Source organism: Phocoena sinus, chromosome 17, assembly GCF_008692025.1.
Source record: "Phocoena sinus isolate mPhoSin1 chromosome 17, mPhoSin1.pri, whole genome shotgun sequence".
Lineage (NCBI taxonomy): Eukaryota > Metazoa > Chordata > Mammalia > Artiodactyla > Phocoenidae > Phocoena > Phocoena sinus.
Genome location: NC_045779.1, coordinates 13,213,224 through 13,230,107, shown reverse-complemented (window position 1 = coordinate 13,230,107; position 16,884 = coordinate 13,213,224). Strand labels below are relative to the sequence as shown.

Sequence of the window (16,884 nt, the reverse complement as noted above, 5' to 3'; positions counted from 1 at the left end):
CCTTGTAGAAAAGGCCCCAGGAAACGTCAGGAAGGAAGAAAACAACAATATAAACAAACAAGAAAAAAAACCAGGAGGCCTGGGCACATCTACTCCTCAAAGGGACCCATACAGCTCTCGGCTGCCCAGGTGGCCTCTCCTCTATCTGGATACAGAGACCACAGAGTAAATGTTTGTCGAATGAATCCCTTCCCAGGTTCGGCACTCACTCAACAAACACGGTTAATCATTTCTTCAGTGAACACTGTTCCCTCTAGGAGAGAAAAGGCAGTAGTACAAAGATGAAAGAGGTATAGCTCTGCATTCAAGGAGAAGGCAGCCTTGTGAGGAAAGCAGACACTTAAAATCGAAGTGCTGTGCCCTACAGGAGCAGACATACTGGGTGTTAGGGAAGGGGATGTGGAGAAGAGATTAAATCCTGGGGTAGCTGTAGAAAACTCTAGAGAATCATCTCAGATGAAAATCATTTCAGCTGTTATGGACCAAACTCATAGGACTCAAACTCAACTCCCCAGGTGGAGAACATGGGGAAAGATTTGGTGCCTTCTACCAGGGGCTCTGGCTATCATGTTAGAAGGTACAGGAGCTCTTGGTCACGACTCTTCAGGAAATTTGAGAAGTAAATGAGTGAGTGGGATAGAGGGACGCTGGCTCACCATCTTCCAGAGCACGACCAGGACTGGGTATGGAGGAGAGCAGGGGACACCCTAGATAACAATGTTCTTATTTACTAGAGCAAAGCATATCCTGGATGGGTTTTCCAGTGTATTGGGGTAGAAGCAAGTGAACGCAAAAGAGCCTTCTTCATCACCAACTTGGGAAAAACAAGAAGGAACTGGCTTGTTCCAAGGTTTCCCTCCACCCTCTAGCTTTTAGAGAGAGAAGAAAAAGCAGACCCCATTCTAAAGTAAAGCCTGGCTCCTCGAAGTGTGACTGAAGGACCAGCAGTCCAAGCATCAGCTGGAAGCTTGTTAGAAATGCAGAAGCCCAGGCCCCAGGCCCAGCCTGGTGCCTCAGAAGCTGTGCTCTAACGAGATCCCCAGGTGATGTGCGTGCAGGGCCAAGTTTGAGAAGTCCCGCTCTAGACCAGAAGAGGGGCTAAATATTGGAATCACCTGCGGGGTTTTTCAACAACTGATCCCACCCCCCAGGAATTCTGATTTAAATAGCCCATCTCCCTAAGTGATTCCAAATGTGCAGGAAAGGTGGTTTAGCACCCAGAGGCCTCCAGTTCCCCCATGAGAACCTTTGAAATAGCCGCAGGTCTGGATGCTGCCGCCATGGAATCAGCACAGGGGCTCCCTGAAGCTCAGGGAAGCCCCTGCCCGTCCCGGTGCAGGTAGGAGCGGGGACCACGACCGGCTGACCACACCCAGGGGCCACAGCTCATCAAGACTGTTCACTGTGCATTTCGGAATGTGGACTCCCTGTAGAAATTTGCCATGGTAGATCAAAACAAGAAGCCTGGAATGTTCTATGCCTGCGTGTTTAGCTCATCCTCAAACAAGTCTTTTGCAATTAGTATAGCAGGAAGGTTGTCCAAAAAAGTTAGGGGCCTAAATTTGAAGAGCCAAAAGAAAAAAAAAAATCCCTAAAAAACAAGAGGACAAAAAGAGGAGTTACCCTAATGAAGCGACACCCAGCAAACCCCTGCGGTGAGTCAGCACGGGGAGGCCCAGCCCCTTCGAGGGGAGCCTGGAGCTCAGCGCGGGGCTGGGCAGGGCTGTGTGTGGGCAGAAGCTGCTGCTTCTCGTCCCAAGACCAAGTCTGAACAGCAACTTCCCTCCCTCAGCTGCTTGAACTTTTTTTTTTTTTCTTCTGAGGCTGGAAAGAAGTGTCACATTTTGCTCCCTCCTAAGCCCTCTCCCCACGCTTTCCCAGGGACCGTGTGCTGTGTGGAGGGCGCGCTGGGAGCCACCTCCAGCCTCGGGTGGCTGTGACTGCCGGAAGAACTTTCAGCCCCTCTCATCCTTGCACTATGAAGTTCCTCGGGAAGCCCGGGAGCCAGAGAGCTGCTTTTCTGCCTCTTTGCTTGCTCTTTTTGAAGATTCTGCACCCAGGGCACAGCCATCTTTACAGCAGCCGCTATGCTGGGTAAGTGGAGAGGCTCTCATGCCCCCATCAGCTTGGACTCCGGTCAGGGGGCTGGTATGCGCCTGAGTGTGCCTCACTTTCTCTGGTCTGTAGACTCTGCGTGAATCTGTATGCTTTCCTGGTCACCTAACATTAAATGTATATGCAGTGCCTGGCTCTTTGTGGTGGACGCAAGTCTAGTTTCTCATACTGTTTATGACGTGCCAACCTCAGCCGTGGACCACTGTTGATGGGGATTCTGTCTCTGGAATAGCGGTGGTCAGTATGTGCAGTATTTGCCTTGGTGGTTGCTCGGCAGGAAGGATGCTGTTGTGACACGTGAATTGTGACCTGAGAACTAAAGCTTCCCCTTTAGGATTGTATGCAGAAGCCGTGGGTGGAAATTCACCAGTGATTAAAAATCGTGTGGGCATTTTTTTTTTTTTGAGTGCTTGTTAGCCTACAGAGTGGTTATTAGATTTTCTAACCTGAGCGATGCAAATGAGTCAACTTAAAATAAGAATAAACGTAGCCAGCTGTAAAATTATGGGTGTTTTTCTGAAGGGAGAAACACAGAAGGGGAAAACCATTTGTATTTCCCCGCTCTGTGGGTTAGCACGCTTTGTGTTTGCTTCGCATAACGAGGCACGGGGCTGCGTGTAAAGCGGCTGGGACTGCGCATGTCCTATTATCCTGAAGAGTTGCTTCGAAATACGCAGCGAGTGCTTTGCTTGAATTTGCAAGGGGTCGTTCTTTGAATCTGGAAATTACGGCATTCCTGTATTTTAGGGCTGGGAGAGCCTTAAATAGCTCCTCTAGTTCAATTCCTTTCTACACAGGAGGAAAACCAGGGTCTTAATTTTTTTTTCTTACTTTAAAAATACTTAGTTGAGGTGTAGTCGATTTACAATGTTAGTTGTTTCTTTTTTGAAATTTATTTAATTTTGGCTGTATTGGGTCTTCTTTGCGGCACGCTGCCTTTCTCTAGTTGCAGCGAGCGGGGGCTACTCTTCCCTGCAGTGCGCGGGCTTCTCATCTGCGGTGGCTTGTTGCGCAGCTCGGGCTCTAGAGCGCAGGCTCAGTAGTTGTGGCGCACAGGCTTACTTGCTCTGCAGCAGGTGGGATCTTCCCGGACCAGGGCTCGAACCCGTGTCCCCTGCATTGGCAGCCAGATTCTTAACCACTGCGCCACCAGAGAAGCCCTACAATGTTAGTTTCAAGTGTATAACATAGTGATTGAAAAATTTTAGAGATTTTACTCCATTTAAAGTTATTATAAAATATTGATTATATTTCCTGTGCTGTACAATATATCCTTGTAGCTTATTATTTTATCTTTTAACATCTTTATTGGAGTATAATTGCTTTACAGTGGTGCATTAGTTTCTGCTTTATAACAAAGTGAATCAGTTATACATATATCCCCATATCTCCTCCCTCTTGCATCTCCCTCCCACCCTCCCTATCCCACCCCTCTAGGTGGTCACAAAGCACCCAGCTGATCTCCCTGTGCTATGCAGCTGCTTCCCACTAGCTATCTGTTTTACGTTTGGTAGTGTGTATATGTCTATGCCACTCTCTGGCTTCGTCCCAGCTTACCCTTCCCCCTCCCCTTAAATCTTTTTAAATAGACTACAGTTGCTCAATTATGGCCAGTTGAGGAAAACTTTCATATTCATCTGAATGACGGCCAGGTGTTGAAGCAAAGTTGTTCTTTCTAGGAATCGTGTAGAGAAGGATTTATAAGTGTGACCCTGGAAAAGAAAATTGTTTCTGTTTCTCTCCTGAAGAATCTGGGCACTGCTTTAGAGTTCCCCTGAATACAGTACTTAACAGAGGAAATTGTTCCCGCAGTTTAAGGGGACGCAGGATGGGGGTGGAGGTGTTGGTGGGGATAAGGGCTATGGATGGTAATACAATCCCCAAATTTTCCACCCTGGTGTTCCCGGGAGAAACAGAGGAGTTAACATCTGAGGACCGCTTTTACGTCTCTGGGACACACGGTCCGCCCTCGGAGCCCTGGGTGAGGAAAACGTGTTTAGTGACGGTGCAGGCCAAGGTGTGGAGGTGTTTACTCCGACTCTTAATGGATGTCAGGCCTGTGATAAACATATCACCGATTTAGATGCGCCCGTGCGACGTAGGACCTCGCTCCTCTGCTCAGAGGTAGCCCCGACCATAATGATTTCCGTGTGTGGCCCTCATCAATGGTAAGTGACCAGGCCTGTTTCAGGGGAACAGGTGTGCACACTTCCCTAAACGCCACTTAGAAGAAACAAGGCCAAAGGCGGCGGCCTTTTCTTAGAGAATTTGGAATCTTTGTGGACGAAGTTGCACCTCCTTTTCTGTTGTCCTGTAAAGAAAGTAATAGTTCCCATTTTCTCTTTGGCTGCTACCTAATAAGTTAGGCCCAAATGTACAAATGAAAGGTGACTGAAAGTTGGAAGAAAAAGACGAAACATGAGACACTGAAGGGAGCCTTCCCTGTCCATCACAGGAGAGCTTCTCCAAAACCAGAGAGTTTCAGAGCATACTCACCATCGAAAATGGGGGATTTTTACCTTCCCTTCATTAGATACATGTCATTCTCTCATCACCAAAGACAGAAATTCTGCCTAGGTTTGGGATTATTTTGCTCTACTTCCCCAGAAACTACTTTCTGCAAGTCTAGCTAAGAACCTGGTGGAATGACCTGGTAGAATAGTTTTGAGCATTATTTTTATTGCCCATACAAAGTTGTCATTCTAAACCCTCATTTTTGTCCCTTAAGTAATTTGTTTTGGTGGTATTGGTAGTAATTATGAAGCAGCCCTATTTCTTGCATTTTTGTTAAAAAAATATTTTTGTGAGTCTTGGTTGAATATAATAATAAGTGATTATCATTTGCAAGACTCTGAGCATGGACAAAAAATAGAACACTCAGGGCAGACCAACGTGCTTCCTGAGAGCATCTAATGAGCCTAGTCTTCTTTCTGCACAAACTGGTAACGATTGTGTGGTGCCAGCTGTATCATAGACGCTTGGGAAATAGCAGATTTAAGCATCTCATGAAAAAAATATAGAGACTACAAGGAAAATCTGACAAAAACGAATATCTTTTTGGATAACTACATCAAATTACACACAAGGAAGATTTAAAAATACATAGGAAAGGAGTGAAGCTAAGTGTGGGAAATAACTTGACATCAAATAACATTTATTGATACTCCGTAAGCAGGCTTCAAGGGCTGCAAATGCACGTCAAACATTTTGATGATAAACAAACATTAGTGAATGAGACTCTGACTAGGGCAAATATCACTCTGTGTTCTCTCCTTTTCCCTCATCTCCTCATATTCCTGGAAGCAGACCTAGTTATTTATTATACTGTGATCCTGAGGGCAAAAAATAAGGATCTTCGGCTTTACATGAAATTAGGGTAGATTTTTCTAGTGATGGTAAAAGAGAGATCTAAGCCAGTGACACAATAAATTCTGGCAATGCTGTAGAACCAAAGTGGCTGTGATTCTTCAAGAACCACTTATTTGGTACTTTCTTCATGTATAATGTTTATAAGTCCTGAAGTTCAACTGCCTGGCTTTTGATTTCTGCTTTCCCACACCTAGTAGCTCTGTTACCTTGGGTAAGTTCCTTAACCTCTCTGAGCCTCAATTTCTTCACCTGAGACATGGAGACAATATTAGAACCTTCCCTGCCAAGTTGTGGGGATTAAATGCAATAGCATGGGTATTGCGTGGTTCTTGGCACTTAGCGGTCTTTCCACCCTGATAGCACAGAAAGTGGCCGTGGCCGTGTGCCTCATTCCTTCAGTGAGTATTATTCCGGTGCCTACATGTGCCCAGAGCATTGGTCAGCAGAGCTGAGGCCCTCTGAGAGCTTGCAGTTTAGCAAAGAAAGCAGCCCCACACATAATATTAAGATGTACACAGTGCTTGAGTGCTGTATGGGATGAGCAGCCTACTGTGGGAGCATTAAAAGAGATCTAGGCGCTAAGAAGGAGGGTAGAAATCCCTTCCCAGGCCTCCCCTATTCCGGTCACCCAGCCTTCAGGTACCTGGGTTACGGGTGGAGAGAACACAGACTTTCTGCCACCAGAGCTGCTCCGGGGGACGGAACCCCCTGGTGCTGTGAGTCTGCCTGCGAGGCCTCCCGGACTCCTCCTTCCTCTCCAGCCCTGCGTTTGGTGAAGACCTGTTGCCTTCTCTTTTCTTTCTCAGGGAGAAGCTCCAGTGACCGGCCTCTTCCCCATGAGTACAGGCGTGTGCAGGCTGGTCACAGCCCACTTGCCAGCTGCTGCATCCTGATTAGCCAGTGTCCGTGCTGTACCCACCCCCATCCCTGTCCCCCATCCTGCCATCCCCCCCACACCCCAGTTATTTGTCAAGTTCACTAGTCATCCATGAGAACAGGACATGGAGATCCAGGAATTAGACTTGAAGGAAATAAGACTTCTTAAGGCAGTTTGGTCCTCGAAATCCTGTAAGCAAAGAGGCCCCAAATTTGGATGTGACATTGAAGAGGACTGAGAACTACACGGACTCGGGAACAGATTTGACTTCAGGGACGTCATCCCGTCTTCCACCTTACCTCTCTAGCTAGTCCCCTCCATCTCTCAACAGAAGCTTTTAAGTCTTTTGCCCTCTGGTGGTGGCTTCCTTGGAATGTTCTGCACTTCTGGAAGCCTAGGGCTAGAGCACAAGAGATGAGCTGAGAGTTATCTTCTATGTTGGTGGTTAAAGCTCTTTTCAGATTGGATGGCCATGAATCCGCACTTGCCAGGGACTGTCCTGGTCTGCACCTGCTGTTCCGGGGTAGTAACTGGCAGTGTACCCCTTTCAGTCTGGCAAATTGTGGTGTCAGCCTTTTTATTCTCCACTGTGTTTGTTTCCTTAATGAGCTCTACTTTAGGTCTTCAACTATCCTCTTATTTCATTCTTTGATTTTTGAATTGTATTTATTTTTTATACAGCAGGTTCTTATTAGTTGTCCATTTCATACATGTTAGTGTATACCTGTCAATCCCAGTCTCCCAATTCACCCCACCACTCCCTCCTCCGCCACTTTCCCCCTTGGTGTCCATACATTTGTTCTCTACATCTGTGACTCTATTTCTGCCCTGCATCTTATTTCTTTCTTAAAGAGCAAGCTTATCTCTAGTTCCTTCCATACCCCTAAAAAGAATCCTACTTGTCCTCTCTTTTGTAATAGCCACGAGCCATATTTAGGACGTCTTTATCTCAGCCTAGGTTAAGGTAACTTTCTCCTAGCTGATCTACCTTCCTATAGTCCTTTCTCAGACTGATGCTGTAAGACTTCTGTTGTGTTACTCTCTGGCTCAAAGATCTACTTTGGCTACCTATTGCCAAATCCATCAAATCCATTCTCTGCCAGGCTCTCAAGGCCTCTCTAATCAGACTCTCTGGTCCCTCCGTCTCTATTTCCCTCTTCTCAGCCCTGAAACCCCCCTGTTAATCAGAGAATAGAGAGCTTCAGCCTCGCTCATCTTTAACAAGGAAGGCAGGCAGGCCTTCCTCATAATAAGGGCCTAAAGCAAGGAGGAGGCATCTCAGATCATGAATGATAGATCAAAATGTGCAGGATAGATACAGATTGGGGGCGTGAGGCGCTGGAAAGGGTGTGTGGTGGGCTCTAAGGTTGCTTTTGAACTTTTGCCCCCGCAAGTTGGTCTGTGGTTAATACAATAGTTCTCTAGTGTCTTCTGGAAGTTCCTTTTAGCACTTGGCCCTAATTAGTGGGAGATTATTTTCGGTTTTCCTTAGGCACTAGCGCGAAGTGCAGCCCCCAAGTGTGGATTGCTTATCAGCTGATTACACAGAAAGCTTTCTTCCCTGCCATACGCTGCGTGTGGGGGCCTCCAGCCTTCCTTGTGAGGACGCACAGTGCTACAGCTCCCACCCCGACCTGGACTCACAGACAGACGGTACTGCATAGGGATCAGCATTCCTCCTGCCCCTGAGCTGGTGGAAGGAGGAGCGTTTCCCTTGGAGCCCAGTCTGATGATGGAGCTTTTATTTTACGGCGCCAGGATACTTTCTGGGTAATGCCATTAAGCCTAATCACTTCCACCCTGTGAAAAGCAGTGAAGGATGTTAATGGTTCATGACTTCACAGCCTAGATTGTGCAAGCTACGAAAGCATTATGTTTTCTGTCTTTATACATGGAATTACTGAACGGAAAATTAAAACTTTTGTTGTGTTAGAGTCTTCATTATGATCAATCGGTAGATAACTAGAATATAGGATTAGAATTTGCTTTGCCAAATAAATGCCTTCCCAACCTGCCTCTGGGCATTAACTTCTTTATGATAAAGCAGAATGCAGAATATGAAGCTTTAGGATCTTGTTCTTCGTAGCACAGTAAATTTCCTTAAAGTTTTCTTATTAAAGGTTGAAGCAAATTTCTAAAAGGTTTTCTTCAACAAAATTACCATCTTTGTTCTTTTTCTCAGCATACTTTGAAAACAGTAAAACATTTTCTTATTTTAATATCTATGTTATTAAGGATACTGTTGGGTTGTTTTGTTTTTCTTTCACTTTTTTGCTAGAACAAAGACCCCAAAATTCAATGGCTTAAATGAGAAATTGACTTCTCTCTCATGTAAAAATCCAAAACTGGTATAGTTGATGGTGCCAGAGAATCAGGCTCCCTCTGTCCTATACCTCGCTGTGCTCAGCACTCAACTCCCAAATTTGTTAGGAAGGAGTCTTCCAGCTCTGCAGTCCAGCCAGCAGGAAAGTAGAAAGGGATGGTCACTCCTCTTTCCTTTAAAAACACAGTCCAGAAGTTCAAACATCACTCCTTACTGGCTAGAATCAGTTAGATGCCCTCAGCTGCAAAGGAGGCTAGGAAATGATGGCCAGATCTGGAGGAACATACCGTGAAATAACTAGCAGTCTCGCTCTCTCTCTGTGGTCACTCTTATATTTAATGAATACCAACCCATTCTTCCTTCCACTCGGTTCTCCTAAAGAAATAATCCACCCAAATGGGCACTCAGAATTTTGCACTTCAAGCTGATATAAAAGTGTGCTTTTTTATTCTCTATATGGTCTTTTAAAGTCAGAGCATCAGAACTGAAGGAGATCAAAAAAAAAAAAAATCATAGTCCAATCCTTTTAATACCTAAGGAAGCAGAACTCCAGAAAGGAAAAACAATTTGCAGAGCTGATGGTGGAGTTGGGATGAAAATCCAGGTCAGCCAAGTTCACAGCTTTTCTTTTCTTTTTTTTTACAACACTCTGGTGAATCCAGAAAACTTCTTACTCTTTTCTATTCCCTAGACTTGTTGGGGGTGAAGTAAAGTGAGTTGGCAAGGCTGAGAAGCGTTTAATGAGGGGGGATTTCATTTCATTTCTATAAACATTTGTAGGGGATCTGGCCCTCTGCTAGTCTGGGACTACAGAGATGAAAGAACTGTCCATGTGCACAGCATAATGAGTACTCGGGCAAGTAAACAAACAATTCCAACTCTGGGATCGCTGTGCCCTTAGAGAAAACTCTTGGAGCTGGGTAAGTGCAGGAGAGGGTCACTTAATCCAGACTGAAGGGTGGAGAGAGGTCAAAGAGGCTTCTTGGTTGCAAGATGAATCTTAAAAGACAAGCAGAAATTTGGGTGGATTATTAAATATGCAAGATATTTTACATTTTTCTTTCAGACGGTTGGTACTTAAAGGACATGAGCCTCACCTCAGTCAAAAAGAACAAGTAGGAATCAAGTTAAGGTTTTCCAGACACAGGGAATAAATTACATGCGCAGAGAACTACAGGTGAGGGAGCTTGTCAAGACTAGAAAATCAGAACAATTAAGCATGGCTAAAGTAAAGGGCATTCTCCTGGTGGGAGTAAGGAGAGATGAGGTAAGGCTTCAAGGTCATGAATCGCCTTATGGCCCCATAGTACGGAGTCCTGATTTCTCCCAAAGGTGACTGGGTGCTGATGAAGAATTTTCACCAGGGAATTTAGATAATTAGATTTTTTTGAGGAAAATTCCCTCTACCATCATTGAGAAGGGAAGATTGAGGGCTAAAGATTTGGAGGAAAGAAGACTGGGATATTATGGTGACCATGGTAACACAGCAGAGCCTGACTTCTGGTAGTACAATTGAAGGGAAGGTAGGAAACCAATTAAAGAAATGTTTTAGGCTGCAACTAGAGAAAAGCCCACGGGCAGCAATGAAGACCCAACACAGTCATAAATAAATAAATTAATTAAATTAAAAAAAAAGAAGACCCAAAACATACACATAATTTTAAAAAGTAAAAAAATAAAATGTATGTTTACCCCAGAAAAAAAGTTTAGGTGGTGGAATTTTCACAATTAGATAACCAAAGGGGAGAAGAAAGAGGAAATAGTATAAGGTGATTCTCAGGATTAGTTAACAGGACTGAGCTCTTTGCAGAGAAGGTTAGTACTTTCTCAGATGTGTATGGTTTGAGATGCCTATGAAGTGCCTGATTGGATAGATGGGTGTAAAGCTCAAGGGAAAGATCTGGCCGGTAATGTAGATTCCAGTAACTGATGTGTAAAGAATTTCTTGAAACTTTGAGTGTAGGATGAAGCACCCAGGAGGCACTTATTACATGAAAAGAATAGAGGGGGAAAGCCAGAGAAGAAACCAGCAGAAAGACCTAGAGAGAAAATAAGAAACCCAAGAAATGTCAGTTAAAGGGATATAAGAGATCCGAGAAGGAAGAGGTCAGTCACATCAAGTACTGCAAAGTAGTGCCCGTTGGTTTGGTCATTAAGGAAATCACTTGTGTTATCATCAAAAATGCTCTTGGTGGAATGAGGAGTGAAAACCAGAGCACAGTAGGTTGAGGAATGAATGGGATGTGAAGAAATTAGTAGTGAGTGTAGACCATAATTTTAAGAAGCTTATCCATGAAGGGGGTGGGGGGGAGGGTCAATAACTAGAGTTGAAGAGTTGAATCAGGTTGCTTTTACTTCTTAGGAAAGATACAGCCATATTTTATGCCAGATGGTAGGAACAAAAAAAGAAAGCAAGATTATAGGTAAAGAAGAGGGAGGGGGAGAATGGTGGAGTAAGGTCTCTGAAGAGACAGAAAGCTAGCGCCCTCTCTTTTTAAAGTAGGTGGAGGGTCCTCATCCTAGAAGAGACAGTGGATAGAGAACCTGATAAAAAGAGAGACGATTTAAAGTGTTCCTGAGGGAGATGACTTGAACCTTCAGAAGGATCACCAAGCATTACTGAGGGCCCAGCTGATGGTAGAGATGAGTTTGTAAAGGAACCATGAACCCAGCTCCATGATTTTCTTGAGGATCATCCCATGTTTCCTCATGTTATCTAGATCATGCCACCCTGGGCCCTCATCACTCAATCTGTTACAGTTCCATGAAAGGGTGAGGATATATCTTTAAATAAGCCCTTAAGAAGCTATAAAGCAAGTCAAGCAAGATCAGTGTCAGAAATCTCCCCATCCATCCTCTGCCTTTCTTTTCTTTGTACCTGCGAGATGGGCTTCTGTAGCTGTGTCTGGCACTCTTTTCCAGGAAGCAAACGCAGAGAAGGAGAGAAAGATAGGGGTCTTTCTTCCCCATCCCTCCTTCCTGCTTTCATCACTACAGTTCTGACAGCAGCCGCCAGCCTCTACAGTAATGACTCCTGCTGGATAGCCTCTCCTCTAGGGGCCAGGTCATCCTGCCCTCGAGGAGGATAATTTCCTTTCTTCTTTTGTCCCTTCAGACACAGGAATCACTAACCTCTAGTTTAGTGAGAAACCAAGCTGGAATGGAAAGTAGAAAGAACACATGTTTAACTGAAGATTTGTGTTAGAGCAACTTCTGGAACTCAAAATGGTTCCAGAAAGAGGGCAGAAATGATACAGCAATGGAAGAGAGGATAAAGAAAAGACTGCCACTCATTTGTATTTCTCTAGCATCAAATGAAACGATAAAGTGCTTTGTAAATCGAAACATATTATAAAGTACTATATTAGGTAAATTATTACGTCTGGTATATTAGTTGGAAAGGCTCTCGTGCAGATACATCCTGTTACAAAATTGATTACCTTTCCATTACCTTCTATCTTCCTGGTGAATTAAGTAAAAGATCCATGAAAATGGATCTTCTTAATCAAATGGGCATCCCTCTCCCTCCTCCTGTCAGTTATCTGAGAACTGAAGGTACAGTCTTCTCTTCCCTCTTTCCAGTCGACCCATCCTACCTCATCTCAAAACACTTAACTGATCAAGTACCAAGAGTACGGATGATGACTTATCATTCTTTATCCCCAAGTAAGGTTAGGAATCATCAAAGGCAAGAGTGGTAGTCTGTATCCTGAGGGCTTATTTTTTTTTTAAACATCTTTATTGGAGTATAATTGCTTTACAGTGGTGTGTTAGTTTCTGCTTTATAACAAAGTGAATCAGCTATACATATGTTTTAATCCATCAATCTAAACTGGAAAAAAAAAACCCAAATGGAAGTGCAAGTATATTAGGTCAACACACGGTCTTCCTGCTCTTTCTCGACCTGTTTTTTTAACACACACATCATATATGTTTATAGCATTTCAGTCTTAGATTACCAACCAGTGAAAGATGAAACTTCCACAGGATCACACATCTTATCACCAGATGAGAACCCTGGTCTATTTTTGTACCTACAGACTCTGTAGTCATTGCACATGTGACCTCATTTGCCATACTTTCATTTCCCCATCTACCTTTCAGACTGTCTTCCTCTTATCAGACTAATATATGAATGGCCTAAATGTCTACTAAGTTCCTTCTTGTGATTTTTGTGAATGTAATGAGGACACAAGACTTGTCATAAGATGGCTGGGGTCCTACTTGTAGCCTGTCAATCATGTTTCCGTGGAACATATGTAACGTGTATGTGATAATGTGATAGCAATATATTCGGCATCAGAATTACTAAACATATGGGAGGTTTGAGACATTTGGGAAAAGCCCGTGTAGCAAAATGTTTGGAGTAGTTAGAAATTTGCTGCTGAAAAAAATACTCTAAGCCCTTGACTTTTAGGGCCTAAAATGAAGACACGTGGGGGAGGCTATTTCTCCCTAAGTTTTCAGATCTCTGTGTAGAAGCAGTAGAGAACAGACTGCAAATGGCAGGTAGAAAAGCATCTTAATATGATACCTGAGAGGAAAACCACATTGGTATTCCAGAGAGAAATGTAGTCTGCCTTGTTTCCTCTGTCTCACTTAAGGATTTCTTCTTTCTCTCTTTCCCTAGGAGCCTAGTTTGTTGCTCCGCAACAGCTGCTCTAAGAACTCTCCAATTACTTCATGCCCCCAATCCACCTGACCCTCCCTTCTTCTCACCCCCAACCCCAAGCCTTTTACTTACAGGAGCAAAGAATCTTACTTTCAAGATGGGGGCGATGTGGCTTCTATCCTGAGTCATCTTCGTTTCCGTGGTTTCTGCCTAAAACTACACAAGGTCCCTTATCCTGGCTCTCGCCTTTCTAAAAAGCATCTCATTCATTCAATCAACACTATTTATTGAGTGCCTACTGTGTGCCCAACACTATTTTAAGTCCTAGGAACACAGGAGTTTAGGTGCTCAGAATATAGCACTGCTTGAGGCACTCGTGAATGAAATCGTCTCTCCTGGGATTTACATCCTAATGGGATGACAGAACAGTAATAAACCATGGTGTTAAGTTCTGATAAAGGTTATGAAGATAGTTAAAGCGTAGAGAAGGGGATAAACGGTGTCATGAGAAGAATAAAGTGAGACCAGGAGCCATGTGAATATCTCAGGGTAGAAATTTCCCCATGCGAAACAGCAAAGTGGGGTGGGAGCCTGTTTGGCTGGTCCCTGGACAGGGACCACGGTTCTGGACCGGCAGCATCAGCATCACCTGGGAACTTGTTGGAAATGCAAATATGCAGGCCACACCCTCCCCGCCCTGAGGAACTCTGGGGGTGGGCCCAGCAACTCGGGCTACAGGGAGCCCTCCAGGTGATGCAAGCTCAAGTTTGAGAACCACCGTGGAGAGTCAGCAGCGAGGTGACACGGCTGGAACTGAGCCTTTGAGGGCACAGTTACCGTTTGTTCCTGCTGCTGCCCTGCAGGTAGACTTTTTCCTCTTAACGCGGTGAACAATCCCCATCACCACTACCTCTCTTCCTCTGCACCTTTGTCCAGGCAGCACAAGCTCTCCCTCCCCCATGCCTGCGAGCCTTTCAGGAGCCCTTCGAACATGGCTCCTCCAGCAAGCGCTCCCCGTCAATCAGCTGTGATGGCTTCCTCCTCCGAGATCCCATAGCGCTCGCTCTGTCGTTTATAGCCACCACTAAATACTGCTGGGTATTACAGCTGTTTGTGGATGTCCCGTCTTTCCTTTTCATTTATAAGCAAGTTGAGAGTAAGGTGCTGTACTGTATTTTTATCTGTATTCTCGTGGTCCCCAAATAGTGTTTGGCATATTCAGTAAAAGTTTAGATGGATGGAAAGGAGGAAAGGAGGGAGGGAGGAAGAGAGATTGGCAGAGATGGAAACTAATAAACTAGGAATCGGACTGCTGACATCTGCAGGCAGTTTTGCCAGACTAGGTAGTGAGAAACAGAAGCCACTTAGCCCCCTAGAGCTGCAGGAGGGATGTGGGGATCCCTAGGACCACCTGGGTGTGCCTCGATGCAGTATTCTCCAGCCTCCTGTCACCTTCTCCCTGCTCACTCTGTCTTGGGTATCACCCATCCAACTACCCAGATCTGGTCTCGGGTGTTTTACTTGTACAGGCTCCTAAAATGCTTTGAACAGTATTCTGACTCCCGGGAGGCGATCTGAGGTGAAGCAGTCGTTTCCTGCGAGTGCCAGAAGGGGCACGGGCGGGCCAACGTGATTATTCGCCACTGCCTTTTACCAAATTTAGAGACGTGATCCTTGCCTTTTTGTCATGGTTATTTCACCCTCTCAGGAATATATACCAATGTGTTTGAGATGATAGATGGCTCCTTAATCATCGATTCACGTTGAGTTTAACATCTCCTCTAGTCTTTGAATAATTTTTATGAACCAAAGGACTTCTGTTTCCCGAAAACTGGGTTCACCTCTTGGGGGCTGTCAAGCCGGAAGACACAACCAAGCCAAGGATCAGAAGGAAGGATTTACTCCTTGCAGTGAGTAAGGAGAACACAGGGCATCTTTCCCAAAGCAGTGTCTCCCTGCACAGCAAGACTGGAGAAATTTTAAGCTAAGGGTACACACATATTCATGAAGGTGACAGTCTAAGCTTTAGTTGACTGAAGTCACAAGGGTCAGAAAAGGTCAACGTCATCGCTTAGGTTCCACTTGATCTGGTGGTTGAGGGGTCAAGGGGGGTTTGAATTCTGCAAAACAGCTCAAGAACATGCTTGAACTGGCGGTATTTACAAGTGATTTATTATCTTTGCTCTTGTTACTTCTCTTGCCCGATAACAGCCAGTTTGTTCCTGCATTATTCTGTTGCCTTAAGATCACTAATTACTGAGACCTGTTCAAGGGCAAACGCTGTGGCCCTGGCTTAGATCACAGCATGGCTTAGACCAAAAATGGCTTCTCTCATGTCAAGAAAGCCATGGCTGGTACTCTTTCTCCGGGGACCCCCTACCCTATCTGCTTACACTTCCACATTCTCTCTCAGAACTTAATTGTCCACATTCTTCCTTTTAGCTCATCTTTTTCTAAGTCTTTATGTATCTTGATGCAATATGTCTGATTTCAATTCCTATGCTCAGTTCCCTTGCTTAATATAAATTCCAAGTACCACAGAAACGGCCCTGGAGAGCAGAGGCAGTCTTCCTTTAAAATAAGATAACAATAAAAATTTGAACAGATACAATTGATCGAATAGAGTGTTATGTGGTTCGCAGTGTCCTGAGACTTACAGCATTCCCTGCTTGGAGCTTAGCACACTTCCCACGACAGCAGTCAAGGTGAGTAAAATCTGTAAACGTCCAGGCAGAAATTGTGTGAAATCCGTTGGTCCCTGTGACAAAGGCTTAACCTCTTAGAAAGCCTTGAGGGAAGGAGTTGTGGAAAAAAGAAGGGAGAGTTGAGGACCAGCTGAGGAATAGCAGGGGGGAAGGTCCCAAGGTTGGAGAATTACTCTCCAGTTTTAAAGCTAACACATAGCTTCTCAAGAAAACATGACATGAAATGCCAAAGGACTTGCCACCATCTTGGCCTCCTTTTTGTAGGTGAAAAAGCATTTAGTTTTTCCTTTACTACAATTTATATAGAGAGCATTTAACTACAGGTTGAATAGCTCACCATGGGCATAGCTATTGGTAGGTAAGTTCTTTCTAGGAAAGCAATCTTAATAAGAAAAAGAGGAAGTGGTAAAGTGGAATATTGCCAATTCAAACATTCAGTTAATCCCCCCAAATTAAGCCTTCTAAACCAACCAGTGGAAAGAGGCAAAATCAACATGGTGGCCCAGTCTCACTGGTATAATAACCAATTGCAGGTACTTAAAGGAATGACTTACTGAGAATAGAAAAATTTCATGGTAAATACTTAGCAAAGGTTTTGTATACTGACACATATTGTACATTTTAGTTAAAAATTATGCACCACTTCTGGTAAACATAGTGTATCTTTAAGTATTAATTACTCCAAAGATTCTTTTATTTCATAGTACAATGGGAAGCCAGTTCATTTCATCCAACTAGAAATATCCGTTAACTTCAAAAAATAGAAATGACCAAATGGGGGCCCGTGAGAATAGCGTACTCTAAGCGGTAAGACCTGTAACTTTCTTTACTGCTCTCATCATTAAGAACAACACAGGCATCTTGCTTTCACAGTTCAAGCAGA

The 16,884-nt window shown here is 44.4% G+C and overlaps 1 protein-coding gene across 1 annotated transcript in view; it reads left to right on the top strand.

Annotated features, from left to right (window-relative positions):
- The first annotated feature begins 1,739 nt into the window (after positions 1-1,739).
- CPA6 (carboxypeptidase A6) overlaps positions 1,740-16,884 on the top strand; it is a 265,180-nt gene continuing 250,035 nt past the window's right edge. Inside the window, exon 1 of the mRNA XM_032610184.1 lies at positions 1,740-2,094. Within this exon, the coding sequence (XP_032466075.1) occupies positions 1,979-2,094 (116 nt within the window). The 5' untranslated portion in view covers positions 1,740-1,978. The remainder of the gene's footprint in view (positions 2,095-16,884) is intronic.